At 50.4% G+C, this 18,459-nt stretch overlaps 2 protein-coding genes across 3 annotated transcripts; one reads left to right on the top strand and one right to left on the bottom strand.

The window, feature by feature from the left end:
- The first annotated feature begins 893 nt into the window (after positions 1–893).
- LOC119308105 lies at positions 894–1,722 on the top strand. Its single transcript, XM_037584217.1, has one exon. The coding sequence runs from the start codon at positions 986–988 to the stop codon at positions 1,493–1,495; it is 510 nt and encodes a 169-aa protein (XP_037440114.1). The 5' UTR covers positions 894–985; the 3' UTR covers positions 1,496–1,722.
- Positions 1,723–5,259: 3,537 nt separating this feature from the next.
- LOC119348489 (UTP--glucose-1-phosphate uridylyltransferase 3, chloroplastic-like) lies at positions 5,260–13,263 on the bottom strand. Of its 2 annotated transcripts, none has more exons than XM_037616569.1 (17): positions 12,554–13,263; positions 12,111–12,270; positions 11,836–11,985; positions 11,546–11,707; positions 11,217–11,389; positions 11,063–11,129; positions 10,749–10,915; positions 9,864–10,022; positions 9,310–9,401; positions 9,115–9,227; positions 8,482–8,559; positions 7,538–7,633; positions 6,499–6,573; positions 6,331–6,422; positions 6,082–6,244; positions 5,947–6,007; positions 5,260–5,672 (listed from the first exon to the last, which is right to left on the bottom strand). In XM_037616569.1, exons 1-17 carry the CDS (start codon positions 13,231–13,233, stop codon positions 5,560–5,562), a joined length of 2,601 nt encoding a protein of 866 aa, XP_037472466.1. In that variant the 5' UTR covers positions 13,234–13,263; the 3' UTR covers positions 5,260–5,559. The 2 variants fall into 2 exon arrangements, with proteins under 2 accessions (XP_037472466.1, XP_037472472.1); XM_037616575.1 differs by having other exon boundaries at positions 9,115–9,209; positions 12,554–13,262.
- Positions 13,264–18,459: the final 5,196 nt, after the last annotated feature.

The raw sequence follows: 18,459 nt of genomic DNA, 5'->3' as shown, positions 1-18,459 counted from the left end.
AAGTGGCTGCAGCTAACGGCGTCTTTCTCCCGAAAAAAAAAAACTAACGGCGTCTTCTTTGTGCAAACAGGTCGGAGCCGGTTTACACGAGACGAGATATGCCACAAATCGATCAATCAAACGCGTTTGTACTTTGTACAGGCGTGGACTAGTGACCCGTCATCGTCACTCCGGGCTCGCACGAGCCACCGCGTCGTCCGCAGCCTTGCCGCCGAAGCATCTTCTGTCGAGACAACGGGCCGGACAAGACAAGGTGGCGCGGAAGCGGAGCGGCAATCTTTGAATTTGACCTGACCCGATCCCCGCCTCCTCCAGCGCACGCCTCGTCTGTCGCAGGCGAGGTCCATTCCAACAACCTTGCGCTCACGCGAGAGTAACATGAGTACATGACATGGCGGCATGGCCGGGAGGCCGACACGACAGCAAGGCGCCAACTGGCTCACGGGCCCCACTAGCTCGTTCGGACCAGGACCCCGTCGCCAGAGACTCAGAATACCAGTAGTGCACGTAAAATACTGCCGCCGTTCCTTCTTGCTGTCAGCAATGATTGCCATGTAGGAGTACATGTTGCTCTCCATGCAAAAAATATACTACTATGTACATGTTGCTCGGTCATACGACCTTGAATACGCGTCAATTAACGGCCGGAGTGCATGCATCTACCGATCTACTCCTACGTGTATGCATGTAGAGATGGTATGCTCTGTATGTGCTACGTATTTCGCAAAAGAAAAAAAATGCTCTGTGTGTGCGTACATTCCTCGAAATTTCTTAAAGCCGAGTAGCTTGCCGCACTGACTAACCGTACGTGGGCGACATTTCCACGTCTGCCTGCTATATATACGGCCCACAGAAACCTCTCGCCCTCTCACTTTTAATCCCGTCTCATTATCTGTCTCGCGCTGTTTGCTAGCCACTTGCGACGACTCCAAAACCTCGGCACCAAGGAAAAGAGAAGTCGCCGTCGCCGTCCTCGACCGATCCGATGGAGTCCGAGAAGGCATCGCGGCCGGCGTCGCTCCTCGGGACGCTGCGGACGGCGGTGAAGAAGGTGCGGTTCCTGCTCTCCTTCAGCGCCACGCGCTGGATCATCAACTCCATCGCCGGCCGCCGGAGCGCGCCCGGCGCGACGGCGCCGCTCCGCCTCAGCTTCGGCTCGAGGCGGCCGGGCCTGCTCGACGCGGAGGACGACGACGGCTCCCCCGCGTCCACCGCCGGGCCGGCCAGGACGGCGAGCCTCGGGTCGGGCGGCGTGTCGCGGACGAGCAGCGCGGTGGCGGCGTCGGAGTACTCGAGGTCCGCTTCGTCGGGCGCGACGTCCTCGTCGAGCGGGGGGTCGTCGCCGGCGGGGGACGACGACATCGACCGGCGCGCGGAGCTGTTCATCGCCAACTTCTACAAGCACATCCAGATGGAGCGGCAGGTGTCGCTGCAGCTGCGCTACTGCAGGGTCGACAGCCTGCAGGAGAGGTCGCCTCCCCGCAGGGTTTCTTGACCGATTTGGTCCCCGGATATGCGTTGCGATTCTTGTTTAATTTCGTGTGAGAACAGGTGTGTGTATGTGGATTTAGATGGGTGTTTTTTCGTTCCATCATTTCTGCGCGTCGTCCTCTAGGATTAATTTGCTCTGTAAGATCGAGATTACAGAGTGCGAGTAGTACAAATAAACAGAGTTCTTTGAGAACTTGGGGGAGACTGAGTATTCTCCTCAACATTGAGAAATATCTTTGTATGTGCATCACCCATTGAAAGTGAGGAGAATAGGCTGAATAGCAGGCTAGCCTAGCCAGAATCAATTAATCAAGAATCCACGGTTGGTACTATCTCCTTGTAGGTCTACAATATTCGATGTCACATGGGCAGCCGGAACCAATGAATCAAGTATTTCCTTATATGTCCGGCATATTCAATTTCATATGGGACTACTCTATACTCACAGTGCAAACTTCACATGTGCACTTTTTCATCCCTTGTGTTAGAAGGGAGAGAGGGATTTTGTGGAATAGTTTTTATGTATTGCTTGAGCCTCGTGGGCATATATATAGGAGTACAATGACCAACTTGAAGTACAAGACAAGCAGGAATAAATCCTAGTCTATCTCGTCTTTCCTAATACAATCACGTTACTCAACATCCCCCCGCAGTCACAACGGTAGCAACGCAGACGGTGAGACTGGAGAAGAATCCGAAGGCAAGCCGACGGACCACCCCCCCCCCCACAGTCGTAACGGTCGACGCATCGCGGAGTCGTGGTTGGAGTGGAAACCAACGAGGTTGCTCAAGCAGGCGGTAGCCCTTTGTGCCGTTTGTCGATGTAGCCGAGAGCGTGTGCGGTGGAGCCGTGGTCGAGGTAGCCCTGCGAAGAATGCCGTGGTCGATGTCGAGTCGGGGTGGCCGGTGTCGAGGAAGTCGCCGTGGAGCCGCGGGCGCAAGGGGGCGCCGAGTTAGTCGTGGGCGCAGTGGTGTCGAAGTAGTGGTGCGCCAGGACGAAGATGATGTTGACGACGCGTCCCGCCGGGGTTGCCAACCCTGGGGACACATCATAGACGAAGGCACGCGTCGGTGTTGCCAGCACCGGGCATGCGTAGACGAACGGAGACGAAGTTGACGAAGCGCCGCGCCAGGCTTGCCAGGCCCGGGGACACGTCGTGGACGAAGGCACGCGGCGGTGTTGCCAGCACCGAGCATGCGTAGACTGGGACCTGCACAAGCTGTACGCCATGTCGAAGAAGTCGGAGAGGCCAGCAAAGAAGGACTCGACGATGGTTGCGGCGCCAATCGACGCGGGGCCAATGTCGCATGCGGTTGTCGGAGTAGATGAAGCGGTCGGGGTAGATGACGGCGACGCTGGCGACGGGCTGGTGCTGGATGAAGACGAACGGGGTGGACAGGCGGCGGCGGCTACGGGGGTAGCAACGGCAGCGGCCGAAGAAGAGCGGCGGCGGCGGCCTGATGGCGGCGGCGGTGGCTAGGTTATGAGTGTGGCGGCGATGCTCGAAGTAGGCGAAGAACCCTGACAGCGTGACGAAGACCGGCGCGGACGGTGGCGTTCCCGCGCCAAGGGAGACGGCGCGGCGCATACCACGGGAGGTCAACGCGCGGTGACGGCGGAGTGGACCGCGGGCCACAGCGCTACGGCCCGAAGGGGCGACGCAGCGGCGGTAGGCGGGTCGGGGCGACGGCGGGAAGACCTCGGGGCGGCGGCGGGGACCGCGGACTGCGACACTGCGGCCCAAAGGGGCGACACAACGGCGATTCGCGAGTCGGTGCAACCGCGGGGACGGCCTCGGGATGGCGGCGTGGACCGCGTGCCACACTTGCTACGGCCCGACGGGGCCACGCAGCGGCGGCGCGAGGGTCGATGCAGCCACGGGACGGCCTAGAGCGGACGCCCTCGGGGCAGCGGGGGACCGCGGGCCGCGGCACTACGGCCCGAAGGGGCGACGCAGCGGTGACGCGGGTCGGTGCAGCCGGGAGAAGAACCACGGGGCGGCGGCGCTGCGGCCCGACGGGGCGGCGCAGCAGCAGCCCGATGCTCAATCGATGAAGAGGCGCACTGAACTCGGGGACGATCTTCACGGGACCTGCGGAGCCACGCGTAACCGGCGGGCCAGGTCGGTCGCGCGGCGTAGATGAGGCGGATCGTGGCGGCGAGCGGGTGATCAAGCCGATCGCGCGCGAGGTCGGGGACGCCGCTCGATGCAGGCGTGGTGGCGGCGGAGTCCGAGATGAAGCCGGCCGCGGCGGGCGGCAGGGCGGCTATGATTGGCCGCCGCATGGCGCGAGGCCGCCGGGTCGGGTGATGCAGGAGTCCCGGTCGGAGCAGGGCGGTGACGGCCGGCGCAGGGCGATGGGCGGACCGACGCGCGGACGACGGCTGGCCCTGACGGGCCGCCTCGGCGCGCGTGGCTGCCGGGTCGGAGGAGAGGCCGGCGGGTCGTGCCGGGGTCGGAGTAGAGGCGCTCGGGGTCGACGGCGGCGGTGGGCGACGCAAACCGGATCACGTAGACCGGAAAACCAAAAAGTAGACGCCGATCAAAGCGACTGGCGAGAGAGAAAACCCGGATCAAAGGATCGGGAAAAAAGACTCTCTAGGGCAGCCAGCGGTCATGAAGGCCGACCGTCCCGAGGGCGGCGCGTAGGTGCGGAAGCGGCGGCGGCTAGGGTTTAGGATCGACTTGCGATAGATACCATGTTAGAAGGGAGAGAGGGATTTTGTGGAATAGTTTTTATGTATTGTTTGAGCCTCGTGGGCATATATATAGGAGTACAATGACCAACTTGGAGTACAAGACAAGCCAGAATAAATCCTAATCTATCTCGTCTTTCCTAATACAATCACATTACTCAACACCTTGGTTAAAATGTCCTTCTCTTCTCCCTCTAACCATCGCTTCCCGTAGATTTAATGGGCTCCTTGTCGAGCTGCTGGCACGCTTTGTTTCGTCGGCTGGATTGCATACAACTTTCACAAGAACCGGATGAATTTAGGTGGAACTTACACCAGAAGTACAAGTTCTCCGTTAACTCTGTTATGTTCGGCTCTTTACCTCTTGTCACTGTGATGTTCCTATAAGTAGGAATAAAATTATGGAAGCTCAAGATCACTTTAAATATTGTGACTTTCTCTGGTTTTTATACCGAGGGGTCATCTTTACAAGGAACAACCTTGCACGTCGCAACCGGCAAGATAGTAAGACTTGTGTATGTGGATGGGCATCTAGCTTCTAGCCCAGTGGTTGGAGCAATGCTGTGCCTCTTAAATAAAATGCGCAGGGCTCCTCTTCTGTTGGTCTAGATGAGCCAATCAAACATCACTTGTTTTGTGTCGAATCCTTGAGCTATCTGGTCCATTTTCATGGCTTCAAATATATATCCACCCCATAACGTCTGTGTTGATTTTCTGTCAACTGGTTGTATGATATCAGTAAAAAAACCTACTCCCTCCGTAAACTAATATAAGAGCGTTTAGATCATTAAAATAGTGGTCTAAACACTCTTATATGAGTTTACAGAGGGAGTACTTCACATATCCGGGTGCAGACGGCGACCATACAGACGGCGACCATACGTTGGGCTTGGGCTCTTTGGCTATGCAATAATGGTGTCAGTTTTGACACGAAAAAAAGAAGATTTCTTCTCCATTGTAGGAATAAGCCTTTGAGAACTTGGGGAGAATGAGTACTCTTCTCAACATTGAGAAACGTCTTTTGTATGTGCATCACTCACTTAAAGCGAGGAGATTACAGAGTGCAAGTAGATATAAACAGGGTCATTTGACTTGGGGAGAACGAGTATTCTCCTTGACATTCAGAAATACTGAGTATATTTGTATGTACATCATCAATCCTAAAATGTGAGAACAATGGGCTGAAGAGCAGGCTTTGATATGCAGTCCAGAGTCCACTGTACAACAGTCTATACGGCCCTTCTTTTACCTTATACAACAGCAACTAGAAGCTGGATTTCATCTACCCAAACTATTCGTCAAACGTGCTCTTGGCATAATTTACCTAGCCGGAATCAATGAGTCAAGAATCTACACTTGGTACTATCTCCTCACGGATCTACCATATTCAACTTCACATGGGCGCCATCTACCGTGTACTCCCAGTACCACGTTCCGCTGTCCATCATCTCCTTCTTTATAGGGTCTAACTTGACAACAAACCCTGATGGACAAAGATAATTCATTGAGAAATATCAGATGCATGATATAAGCTACTACCTCTGTGACTAAATATAAGAGGTTAGTGTCAAAAAACGTCTCACATTATGGGACGGAGGGAGTACAACGCAGTGGTAATAAAAGATAATGATATAAGCGATAAATTTAGGTTTTAAGTATATTATTTTGTTGTGTTATGAACCTAAGGGGGAAACGGGAGGATGTGCTTGCACACAATCTTTTCTGAACCAGAAAGTAGGGTACATGAACCAACAAACCTGCTTCGTTCTGAAGGATGCACATTCTATGACCATCGGGTACTTCAAACATATGGTTACCCTGGTAGAACAAGGAAATCAGATTATAAGAAGGAAAAGGAGGGAAAGGAAATTCACACTTCTTAATAATTGCACCTTCAAGAGAACATCTTTCGCCTCGAATTCTGCATTTCCATGAAGAATAATCTTTAAAGATTCTGATCTTTTAACATGATGCTGCCAATAGACATTACTGGGAGAATCCCAGCTGATCCCTTCGTTCACAATTTTAACATTCTGCAGCTTGCATCTCCCACACCTTTCACCAGACATGGAATTCAGAGTTTTCATCCATACATGATAGATGCGTGCTTCAGAGAATATGTGCTTTAGAGTAGACGATACCTGGCTCCATAGTGTAGTATTTGCTCACCATGAGTGTTCCTCTTTGTTGAGCCCATAATGTTATCAGCTAGAATAATAAGGCTCCCATCCAGCTAAAATTAAAATCAATAAATTCAGTCAGACATATGATGGGGCAAATACATGCTAATCATCTGTTTTAATGGTTACCTCAACATCTTCCCATAGAAATTCTGCCACCTCTATTTGCAACTCTGAACCTTTAGAGATGGAGCCACCTATGAACTGCATGTGTGGAAAACTAGATATTGAAGTAATCATGGCCATCAAAAGCAACTAAGCACATAGCTAGAAAAAATAAAATGACGCATATAGAACAGAGTTTTAGACTGTAAGATTGTAAGCACTGGCAACTAAACATGAAAGTCATGTAAAAAGATATTTCACAAGGGACGGCTTGTCCATTGCACACACCGTTCATATAGAAGGAACATGTCATGGCACCAGACAGCAGCATAGTGTTTTACACTTCATGTGCATTACACTTCGATATTGTGTTATCTACTCCCTCCGTTCCGAAATAATTGTCTTTCTAGCCATCTCAAATGGACTACAACATACGGATGTATGTAGACATGTTTTAGAGTGTAGATTCACTCATTTTGCTCCGTATGTAGTCACTTGTTGAAATATCTAGAAAGACAATTATTTAGGAACGGAGGGAGTATGTGTTTTCAGGCTGAAACAACTGACTTTCTAAAGTACAAATCTAGAGCTAAATGCAGATAAACGAGGCATATCACTATATCATGATTATAAGCTGTTTTTGTTTTCATTCAAAAGATTATAAGCTGTTTTTGTTTTCTGGGAATCAAATGTATACGCTGCTGGCCTATATCTTTGCACACATGTAATGTGGTGGATTATAAGTCCAAGGACTAGTCTATGAGTCTCAACTCCAGGGCCGACTACGCTTCAGCGTCAACTAGTCTATGAGTTGCAACTTCAGTGTCGACTAGTGTTGATTAGTCATGATTAGTATATGAGTCTCAACCAAAAAAACAACTCGTCCACTCATAAACCTTGAATGCGGGGCACTAAGGAGACCTGGGAAAATAATTTGCCACTCTCAACTATGCTCCACCAGTGGAAGCTCAATATATATCATGTCGAGAAACTAATGCATTAGTGAAGAGATGAAAAGGCTAGGGCTATCATGTTTTACCCATTTAATTTTGAAGTAACATACCTTTTGCTTTATGATATCCCAAAATGGACCTAAAGCAGGATGAAGAAATATGAGAAATGGTAGCCCAGAATGCAAGTACTCATTATTGTCTTTGACCTGAATTGATAAGTAAAAAGATATGTCAAGGCATGATAAAAGCTGGTACCGAATGGTGCACTCATGCACTCACTATTATCTTTAACCAGAAAACTGAAGAACAATTCAAAAGATTATGACATTAGATAGTATACAGTAAATTAGATAGCAAATAGTATGTAATACGTTCATTCATTTAAGTTTCAGAAAGACACCTCATGAGATCTAGAATATTCTATTATTTTCCTTGGAAACAGATAAACTAAGAATAACATGTATGAAGTTTGAATATAGTATAGGAAAATGTATGCACTGGAAAATCACTGTGTCCTTTTCATTTCCAAAGAGTAGTGGTATAAGTCACTGACTTGCATTGTTTCATATTAACTAATCATATAAATAACATTTTTCAGATGAGGGAATGCTCCAGGAATTCACTTTTTTTTACTGCATGGCTAATTTTTTCCGATTTCATTGGTCTATCTCGCAGTAGTAAATCAGATGAACATATGTAAATGCATTTAGGACTATTCTTCTGAAGGTAATAGCTTAGCATATGCTACGGATATGACTGAACGCAGTTTAAGTCAGTACATAATATTCAAAATATTACTGGTTTACTGGGTAATATAATTTTTCAAAGATGAAGAGGGCACTGAAGTTTCAAAATACTAGCAAAAATACTACTGCCGGACGGAACCATAATGACAAGTCCAGCACTGACAAGCTGCAGCTCTCTTTTTTTAAAACTCCAACCGAAGCTAATACCAATCGGTTCTGCTTACTAAAGTGAGAAAATACCACATGGGATGCCTTCCACGTTACATGTGAAAATAAGATCACAAAACAGAGCACAGAAGTACAATTACCTTTGGAACCTCTATGCTGCAGCTAGAAAGAAGATCATGAGCATTGCGCATAATGTCGAGGAGTGAACCCTCTGGAGTCTGTACACAAACAAATCGTAAACACAAGTCAAGATTATTTTTTTCCAGCTGTTATGGTCAAGCTTTACAACCTAGTATGTCATAAAAACGTAGCAGTACCAGAAGCCTCTCACATGCTATTAATTATACTTGAGAATAAAAATCTCATAGCATAGTGATACTACGACCTAATCCTATAAACTAAAAAATGATACTGCCTAGTATCCTGATGCTGAAAACCTTGCTAAGCGCTGGCCTACTAAACATAAAATACAGTAACACTAACGTGACAACAGTCAAATTTTTACTTCCGCAATCAGTATAAAATTAAGTGTGGGTCTTCAGTCTGTCAGAGAGATAGTTTCAGACACCAGACAGATATAGAATATATATACTAACTCAGAAATGTAAAAATGATAATATATCATATATATGAATTCATGAGGTAGAAAGTATAAGCTTTAATGAAACCCTTTAGGTTTTAGAAGGTACACCAAGTTAGGTAGAAGTTTAGAATCCCATAATTTGCGTGCAGCAACATGAGTATCCATTTGGATTGCATAGTGTGATATTGACCTGGTGCAATGATCTGTCTTCTGGTTTCAGCTTCCTTTTAGCTGATGAAGTGACTTTTTTCCTTTCATTGTACACAATGAACGTGTCGAGCTCGCCTGTTAAATACGAGGTTACTAAAAACCCGAGACACAAAAAGACAGGTAGTTGGATACAGACATGATTACATGGGAAGCAAATATGAAACTACTTACATACTTTCTATTCCTTCACTGCACCTGTAGCTATATGTGTTCATAAAATTATCTGCTATGTTTTGCATTGTGCACTCTAGCCTGCCACCCGCAGCGCTGTCACATAGGAAAAATGATGTAGCAGAAATAAGTTGGTGAATCATAATAAATCAGTTAATTGTAACAGGTATATAGTTCGATTTCCCCCCAGTCCCATTGCAGTTTTGTATTAGCATGAACTCAAAGGGCCAAAATTATTTTTTTTGCGTGTGTAGGGGCCTTTTGCAATTTTCCATGAATTAACTGTCGCTGCCTTAGCTGCAGTCATATTGTCGCCCTTCCCACACCAGCTACCAAGCAATATGCAACGCATTTATGCCGACATAACCAAGCAAGCCTTCAGTACATAAATGATATAGCAAGCATATTAAGTAGCCGCCCACCCACTGAAATCTTTGTGCGATTAATAATATGTTTCACATTATAAGCCCAAGTGATAAGATTACAAGTGTAGAGAACTCAACACTAGGAATACAGAAAGGCCAGAAGTGCGTAGGGAATTTACTGGAAAGCAAGTACCTACACTCAAAGCCCAGATGATCCACATATGATACTGCCTTCTTCAAATTTAGCACGATTCCTGGTAAGCAGCTAGCATTTTTCCGTGATCCAACTTCCTGCGCTGCTTGCAGGTCAACATATAGAATGTTTGTATTTGCTGGATAGCTAGCCTGCAAACTAAATTAACAAAAGCCGAGATGATTTGAGGAAGATAGATACTGATGCACACAAAAGGACTGAATCTTAGTGGTAGGAAACATCACTGCATCCAACCAAACCGGAAAAACTGAGAAACACATAAAGGGGGGCAGCCCCAGTGCATGTAGCTCCCGCTTGCGCAGGGTCTGGGGAAGGGTCCGACCACTTTGGGTCTATTGTACGCAGCCTTTCCCTACATTTCTGTAAGAGGCTGTTTCCAGGACTTGAACCCGTGACCTCATGGTGTTTGAAACACATCCTTTGCAAAAAAAATGAAGCTGAGAAAGAGGGTGTTTGAAGCTACATCATATGCAGCCGGATCAACATCACTATGGTACTAACAAATGATTGCCATCTTGCAACAGTAACTTGACGTAAATCTATATACAAGAATGCAAAGACGTGCATTTATACTTCTCAGAATTCAAGGTAACATAACCTGGCTACTCACATTTTTCTGGATCTTTTTTAATTAGTGTCAATCTCGGTGACAGCTTCATAGGATACATATAAAAACTGACTTTTGTAGCTAAGAACAAAAGAGTATAGCTTACGCTTCTACAATATTAAATTCACCATGAAGAGCATATGACACACAAAAACTGGAGGGAATGGGTAAAGCATCAGGAGCAGAATAAAGGTATGCAATTGGGGCCCTCGTCGTATTTAAACGGGGTGCGCACTTTGGGATAATATGTGCGTTACCTGCCATTCGTTGCTGTAGGTTCTGATATGCCGTATTTTTCAAATTCAGTGTACTCGATGCAAGTGATACCATATTCCCAGAGCCCATCAAGGTTTTGTTTTTCAATAAGAACATTCACCCCTTCCGTAGCACCTGGTCTTCGCTCACAAGATGCAAAACCTAATTTCTGAGGTACGATATGCTATATGTCAGCATATGTAGAGATTAAAAAAATCCATAATACAATCCGGAGGTGCAAAATAGATAGCATAGTCGAGGTTAATATTAGTAACTAATGTGAGCTACTCAGAAGAGAAATCCGCATTTTTCTTACCTTATTGTGACGCAGGCCTATTCCAGCCAATGCCATCAGCGTCAAATCAGTTGCAGCAACAACATTGCTGAAAATAGCAAAAGAGGTTGACAGTTATTCCCCCTTCCAAACAATTCTTTACACAACAGAGAAAAACAGATGCTGTTCAGATAACCTGACTTGACGAACAGTTGCACCTTTTCTGCCATGACAATAAAGCCATTCAAATACACCTCGATCGCAAGCAAGCTTCCAAATAGCGCCATGACCACCGGGTTTACCCACAGGGAGAAGTGACTCGCTGATTAACCATTTGCCATCTTCAGCATTTACTACAGGCACCAAGGGCTAGAAAAGCCATGATGCAATTTAGTTAGAACTCGATGATCTAAAGATTTAGTTAGAACTCCACAGAAGTTCTGGGCAGAATGTGTAACTGACGATTGTACTAAATAGAAATGCACACAAATGAAAAGATAATGCCAGAAGTCTCCAATTATATACCTGTTCAAACAAGCGGAAGTTCTCACGGCCTCTACCAAACCATTCAAGTCTTTCACAGATGGCAACTATATGTTCATGGTTATTCTTCACAGAGCTTGTCATGACCGCCACAGGGGTTATACATTGTTTCCCAAAGATCTTGAAATGGAGAAACTCTCTAGCCTGTCATAAAATTCAGTACATACAAGATATTATCCAAGTGTCCATGGCACCTAAGTACATTATTTTAAGCAATTCTTTGGTAAAAAAAATGTACCCAAATTAGAGTTTTCTATACAAAACACAAGTACCTGCAGATCTCGCATCAGTCCTTCCAGTAGAGATCTTCCACAGTAAGGAAGCAATGCGGCAGGAAGGGATTCACCGGTATCTGAGTCCATTAAACCAAGACGGTCACCGGCACCACCAATTGGATAAATTTCACCAAGTTCTGGCAAACCCTAGAAATGATCATATTTCAGTACGTACCCTTGAGCAATGTCAATGTAAGGGGGAATGACATTATTAAAAAACAATGTCAATGTCCTCTGTCACAAATCTTAGTTAATGTGGCATCCGTAATAACCTCGATTCCCCACATGGCAGCTTGAGATGCATATTCTGTATCCTCCAATAGATTAAGTCCAGTGGGAACATGGAAGTCGACAAACTTGTCTTTGCTATGCCGGTGCTTGCTGTCCTTGGACTTGGAGACCGAAAGCAGCTCCAACGCCATAATTTGGTAGCTGGAGCAGAGCAATATCAGAAATACTATTTGAAATTTGAAGATCAAAGCTAGTAGATGAAATGGTTCAAATAATGGAAGTTTTAACTACGAAGACCAGAGTAGGACAGACAAGTTATGGCAAATAGGCGATCAGCTCACTTGCCAGTCGGCAGTTAATAGTAGCTTCAAGTTTAAGCGAGGGCCATATTTGGCAGCACTTGCATGGAGCTTGGCCGGCCGTGTACCGAGTCTCCAACTCTCTAGGCTCTAGCGGTGCAGACAAAGAGGCGATGCTCACTCACCCGATGATGCCTCCAACGCAGTCGTAGAACTCCTCGATGTCTCCGAGAAACTTGAGCAGCCGTCCGAGCAGCAGCTCCGTCTCCCCGCTCCCGGCCTCGTCCTTCGCCGCCCCCTCCTCGCTCCACCTCCCGACCAGATCGGCCAGGCTGTACAGCGCCTCCCTCAGCGCGCTCCCGCCCCCGCCCCCATTGCGGTGGCGCTCGTGGCCGCCGCCGGCCCAGCCGAGCTCCGCGCCGAGCACGTGGTCCTGGCCGGCCGCGACGAGGCATTTGAGCAGGTACGCCTCCCGGGGCCGGAGGCCGCCCAGGACCCCGCGGCTGGACGCGTCGCCGAAGAAGGCCGCGACGCGGGGCTCGGCGTCGAGCGCGCGGAGCTTGTCGCCGAGGGAGCGCGCCGCGCGGAGGCGCGCGCGGGCTGCGGAGAGCCGCGCGACCTCCGCGGCGAGCGCCTGGTCGTGCGGCCGCGGCTGCTGCTCGGCGGAGGGGCCGGGGCCGGGGCCGTGCTCGAGCGAGGCGGTGGAGACGCGCTGCTGCGAGGGCGGGGACGGGGACGGGGAGGGGAGCGAGGAGAGGACGCGGCTGCCCGCGCCGCGACGTCTAGGCGAGCGGAGGGGAGGGAGCTGGCGCGGGGAGAGGAGGCGGAGGTGGGGAGGGAGCGCCGGGCGGGAGGGGGAGGCCATGGATGCAGTGGAATGTGGTGGTGGCGCGGAGAGGCGGGAGAGAGCGAGAGGGGGGATAAGAGGAGGTCGGTGAGAGCGAAACGGGAGGGGGATATGCTCCCGGGCGATACGGTTACGGTGCCATCCGCATAGACCGATGCTAGGCGCCGGCGCACCGGCCGAACGCTTCGGCCGGTCCAATCCTAGCCGTCAGATCGGCCTGTTCCGATCCGTTGGATCCTTATCCAATCAGGGCGTCGTCTTCCTCTCGCGAGCGCGGATGGGGAAAGGAACCCCGTCTCGCCGCCCGTCTTCGCCGGCCGGCCCACGCTCCGACACTTAGCTCGCCCCGCCCGCTCGCCGCCCCGCCCGCCGGTTGGAGCTGACCGCTCGCCGCCTCGGCCGTCCGTTGGAGCGCCATGGATGCAGCTCCGCGATTCAACTCATCCAAGTCCGCTCGCCGCCCCGGCCGCCCGTCGGGGCCGCCCCGGCCGCCCGTCGGGGCCGCCCCGACCGCTCGCTGCCCCCGCTGCTCGTCGGAGTGCCATGGATGCAGCTCCGCCTCACCGATGATTTGTTCCAGCAAAAAAGAGAGATGCCCCGTGGTAGCATTTTCCCGTGTCAGTCGTAGCAAATGAAGACAACGGTTGCAGCAAAAAAATCCATCGGTGTCGCCATTGTAGCAAAAATGTTAAACGGATGTAGCAAAACACAGCACCAATGGTAGCAAAAACGAGGATGTTGCAACAAAAATGCCGTCCTCGTCGTCGCCGGTCACAGCTCAGTCGTAAAAAAGCACCATGGCCGCATGAATGGATGTAGCAAAAACACAGACGGTAGTAGCAAAAAATTGATACGGTTGTAGCTTTTATCTCAATGGTTGAAGCTTTTCCCCTCTATGGTGGAAGCTTTTCTGTAAATGATTGAAACTTTTTTTTTGAGCAATGTCTGGGTGAAAACTTTTCTCTATCGTTCGGTTGAAGCTGTTTTCATCAAAGTTTGTAGCATTTTATATAGATGGTTGTAGCTTCCCTCGATAGCACTGAACACTTACAGCTTTCTGTATATACGGTTGAAGCATTTTTAATCTTGGGTTGAAGCTTTCCTGTCAACGGTTGCAGCACTCGCCGGCCTGTTCCAGCAAATTTGGGCCGCGGGGTGTAGTCCTGCCATGGCTGGTTGCAGCTCCGGCGTGGCCGGGTCCGGTGAGGCAGGGAGAGCTCCGATGCACGCGGATCCCCGCGGATCTGGTCGAGGGCGGCCAGATCTGCTGAATGGCGGCGCACCTGGGAGGCCTGCGGCACGGGGCGATGCGTTGACCATGGCAGCGGGGAGAGAGAAAGAGAGAGATGCGCGAGAGGAAGAAGAGAAAAGGGAGGAGGACTAGTCGTCTCGGGTCCATCGCGCCACGTGGTTGCTCGTGAGTGGGTCGCGTCGCGCGTGCGTGGACTGGACCGGCCGAAGCTTCGGCCGGTGCCCCGGCCCCAAACGTTTACCATCTGCATATCCCTCGCGCGGCCGACCTGCTCGCGGAGACGAGACACGAGGCGGACGGGGTGGTGGGTATATTCGCTCCGCGCGTCGGCCGTGTTTACACATTTGGAAACTGGAATGCGATGTTCGGATGAACCCGTGGGCTGAGCCTTGAATTTAGAACAGATTTTTTTTCTTTTTTTTTCTCGAATATGTACGAGTGTGCATATTATATACTAGTACTTATTAAAGAAGAAAGGCAAAAGAATGCCTCCACCAAGATCATACAAGATTCTTACATTTACTCCTCACTACTCATCCACCTATGCAACCTATGGAAGAAAGGGTCGACATTCCCCTTAAACTTCCCGGCTACCGACCAGGACAAACCTTCAGTACGAACTCTACCTAGAAGCACCTCCCTCGACGGTGATGCTCTGTCAAAAACAATAGCATTACCATGCTTCCACAGTTCCCAGAGCGTAAGTATGAAGATGGTATGAAGATCCTTGCGTCGTAGGTTAGATGGCCCCTGCCTATCCCGAAGCCAAGTGTGCAGGGAGTCCTGAACCGTCGGCGTCCACTCCGGCTTTCCCAACGCCTCACAAACCACTGCCCATGTTGATCTAGTAAACACGCACGTAAGAAGCACGTGGTTGATTGTTTCGTCCTCCTGGTCGCACAGGGGGCGGGCATCCTGATGCGGCAGCCCTCTCCTCGCAAGTCTATCTGAGGTCCAACACCAGTCTCGAAGGGCCAGCCAGGTGAAGAATTTGCAAGTGGCGGGCGCCCTGGAGGTCCAAGTCATCTCCGCCATTGGCTCCACCGTACGGCCCCAAAACTTTTCCGCGTAAGCCGACCGCACCGAATAGTTGCCATTCTTCTCCCAAGCCCAAGATATCTTATCCGGCACGCCCCTGTCCGGCACCCACATGCTCACTCTAAGCCATAGAGAGAGAAACTCCATCAACGCCTCTTCGCCCATTTCCGGTCCAACGTCCAGCGCCCATGAACCTTCCTCAACTGCCGGGGCAACAAGCCTCGACGTTTTTGCGCGTGGTGGAACCATGGCATAGATCGTAGGCGCAAGGTCTTGCACCATCATGCCATCCAACCAACGGTCCTCCCAAAAGAGCGTGGTAAGACTGCAGTGCACGTCGCTCGTTACCACAGCCTGGAACAAATGTCTCGCTTCCGGTGGAGCCCTAATCTTGAACTGCTCCACGGTCTGCTTGTGTCCACCCTTTGCAGCCAAAGCCATCTAGCTTGCATGGCCACGTTGAGCCATCTTAGGTTAGGGAGTCCCAATCCACCAGTCCATTTCGGTGTACAAACCGAGTCCCATGCGACAACACAGTTTCCACCGTTGGCAGTGGCCCTCCTACACCAAAGGAAACCTTGACACACCTTGTTCATCGCAGCGATGGTCTTCAATGGGAGATCCAGCGCCATCATTGCGTGAATGGGCATGGCGCGTAGCACAGACTGGACCAAAGTAAGCCGTCCACTTTTCGGCATAAGGGCTGCCTTCCACTTAGGCAGGCAGTTAGCCATTTGATCGACCAAGAACTGCAACTGAGCCGGTGTTTGCTTTCTCAAGGTCAGAGGTAGACCCAGGTATTTGATTGGAAACGACCCTCGTGGGCAGCCCAACTCCTGACTTGCCATGGTGATTTCCTGATCGTTGCATCTTATCGGGAGGGCAGCTGATTTCCTCATGTTAATCCGCAATCCTGACGCCTCCCCACACATGGAGAGAATACTCTTGCTAACCTCATGCTCCACCAGAGCAGGCTTGATAAACACCACCACGTCATCCGCAAAGAACGAGAGACGCTGCCTCAAACCTCTTGAGGGAGTCCTGGACTAGGGGGTGTCCGGACAGCCGGACTATCATCGTCCGCCGGACTCCAAGACTACGAAGATACAAGATTGAAGACTCCGTCCCGTGTCCGGATTGGACTTTCCTTGGCGTGGAAGGCAAGCTTGGCAATACGGATATGTAGATCTCCTACCATTGTAACCGACTCTGTGTAACCCTAGCCCTCTCCGGTGTCTATAAACCGGAGGGCTTTAGTCCGTAGGACATAACCTCCATTACAACAATCATACCATAGGCTAGCTTCTAGGGTTTAGCCTCCTTGATCTCGTGGTAGATCCACTCTTGTAATACACATCATCAATATTAATCAAGCAGGGCGTAGGGTTTTACCTCCATCAAGAGGGCCCGAACCTGGGTAAAACATCGTGTCCCTTGTCTCCTGTTACCATCCGCCTAGACGCACAGTTCGGGACCCCCTACCCGAGATCCGCCGGTTTTGACACCGACATTGGTGCTTTCATTGAGAGTTCCTCTGTGTCGTCACCGATAGGCTCGATGGCTTCTCCAATCAACAACGTCGTTCAGGGTGAGACTTTTCTCCCCGGACAGATCTTCGTATTCGGCGGCTTCGCACTGCGGGCCAACTCACTTGGCCATCTGGAGCAGATCGAAAGCTACGCCCCTGGCCATCAGGTCAGGTTCGGAAGCCTAAACTTCACGGCCGACATCCGCGGGGACTTGATCTTCGACGGACCCGAGCCACAGTCGAGCGTGCCGCGCTGTCACGATGGGCATGATTTAGCTCTGCCGCCGGACAGTGCCTTGGTGGCCGCATACGAATCCGCTCCGGCCCTCAGTCCGGAGCCGATCGCCCAGATCGAGGACCGGTGGCTGGACACCGCCTCGGGGGCTGCAACTTCCACGGCGATGGAGCCGAACTCTGACCTTGTCCCCCATAAAGCTCGTGACTTCGAGGTGCCGGACTCCGAACCTCTTGCGCCCCTGCTGATCGAATCCGATTGGGCACCGATCACGGAGTTCACCGCGGCGGACATCTTTCAGCACTCGCCCTTTGGCGACATCCTAAATTCGCTAAAGCATCTCTCGCTATCCGAAGAGACCTGGCCGGACTATGGCCAGGATGGTTGGGATGCGGACGACGAAGAAATTCAGAGCCCACCCACCACCCACTTTGTAGCCACTATCGACGATCTAACCGACATGCTAGACTACGACTCCGAAGACATTGACGGTATGGACGACGATGCCGGAGACGAACAGGAACCAGCGCCTACAGGGCACTGGAAGACCACCCCAGCACATGAAGTATATATGGTGGATACCCCAAAAGGAAGCGACGACGAGGAACATCGGGGCGCGGCAAAGGATAATCCCGTCGATAAACAACCAAAACAGCGACGCAAGCGCCACCTCAAGCACCGCCTCGGCAAAGACAGCATTCCCAATAACCCAGCGTTAGAGCAGGGCAAATCGGTGGACGACGAACATGCAACCAAGCAACCACCCGAACAGGACGAATCGGATAATCAATCCAATCCCGGCGAAACCAACAGTCCGGACGACCTCACGCCGAACATACCACCGGAGCATAATAACCTTCACGGAAGACTCGTCGCCACCGCAAGAAGCCTAAAGAAGGAAAAACGGAAGCTCAAAATAGCGGAAGACATACTCAGAACGAGATGGAGCAAAGTACTCAAGACCGCAGACAAATATGGCAATAACCATCAATCAAAGAGCTACCCGAAGCGCAAGCTGCTGCCAGAATTTGACGAGGAAGCCATAGAGCCCCCACAGTCAAAAAACAAAGAGGCCGCCTGGCCGGATAGACGGCCAGATGATAGGCCAAAATTTACAAGCAGCGCCGCACACAACCTGACCCATGCTCCTGGGAAAAACGATGGCCCAGCCAGGTCCATTTACGGGCCAAA

The sequence above is a fragment of the Triticum dicoccoides genome, chromosome 1B (assembly GCF_002162155.2).
Source record: "Triticum dicoccoides isolate Atlit2015 ecotype Zavitan chromosome 1B, WEW_v2.0, whole genome shotgun sequence".
Taxonomy (NCBI): domain Eukaryota; kingdom Viridiplantae; phylum Streptophyta; class Magnoliopsida; order Poales; family Poaceae; genus Triticum; species Triticum dicoccoides.
This window is presented reverse-complemented; position numbering and strand designations above follow the sequence as displayed.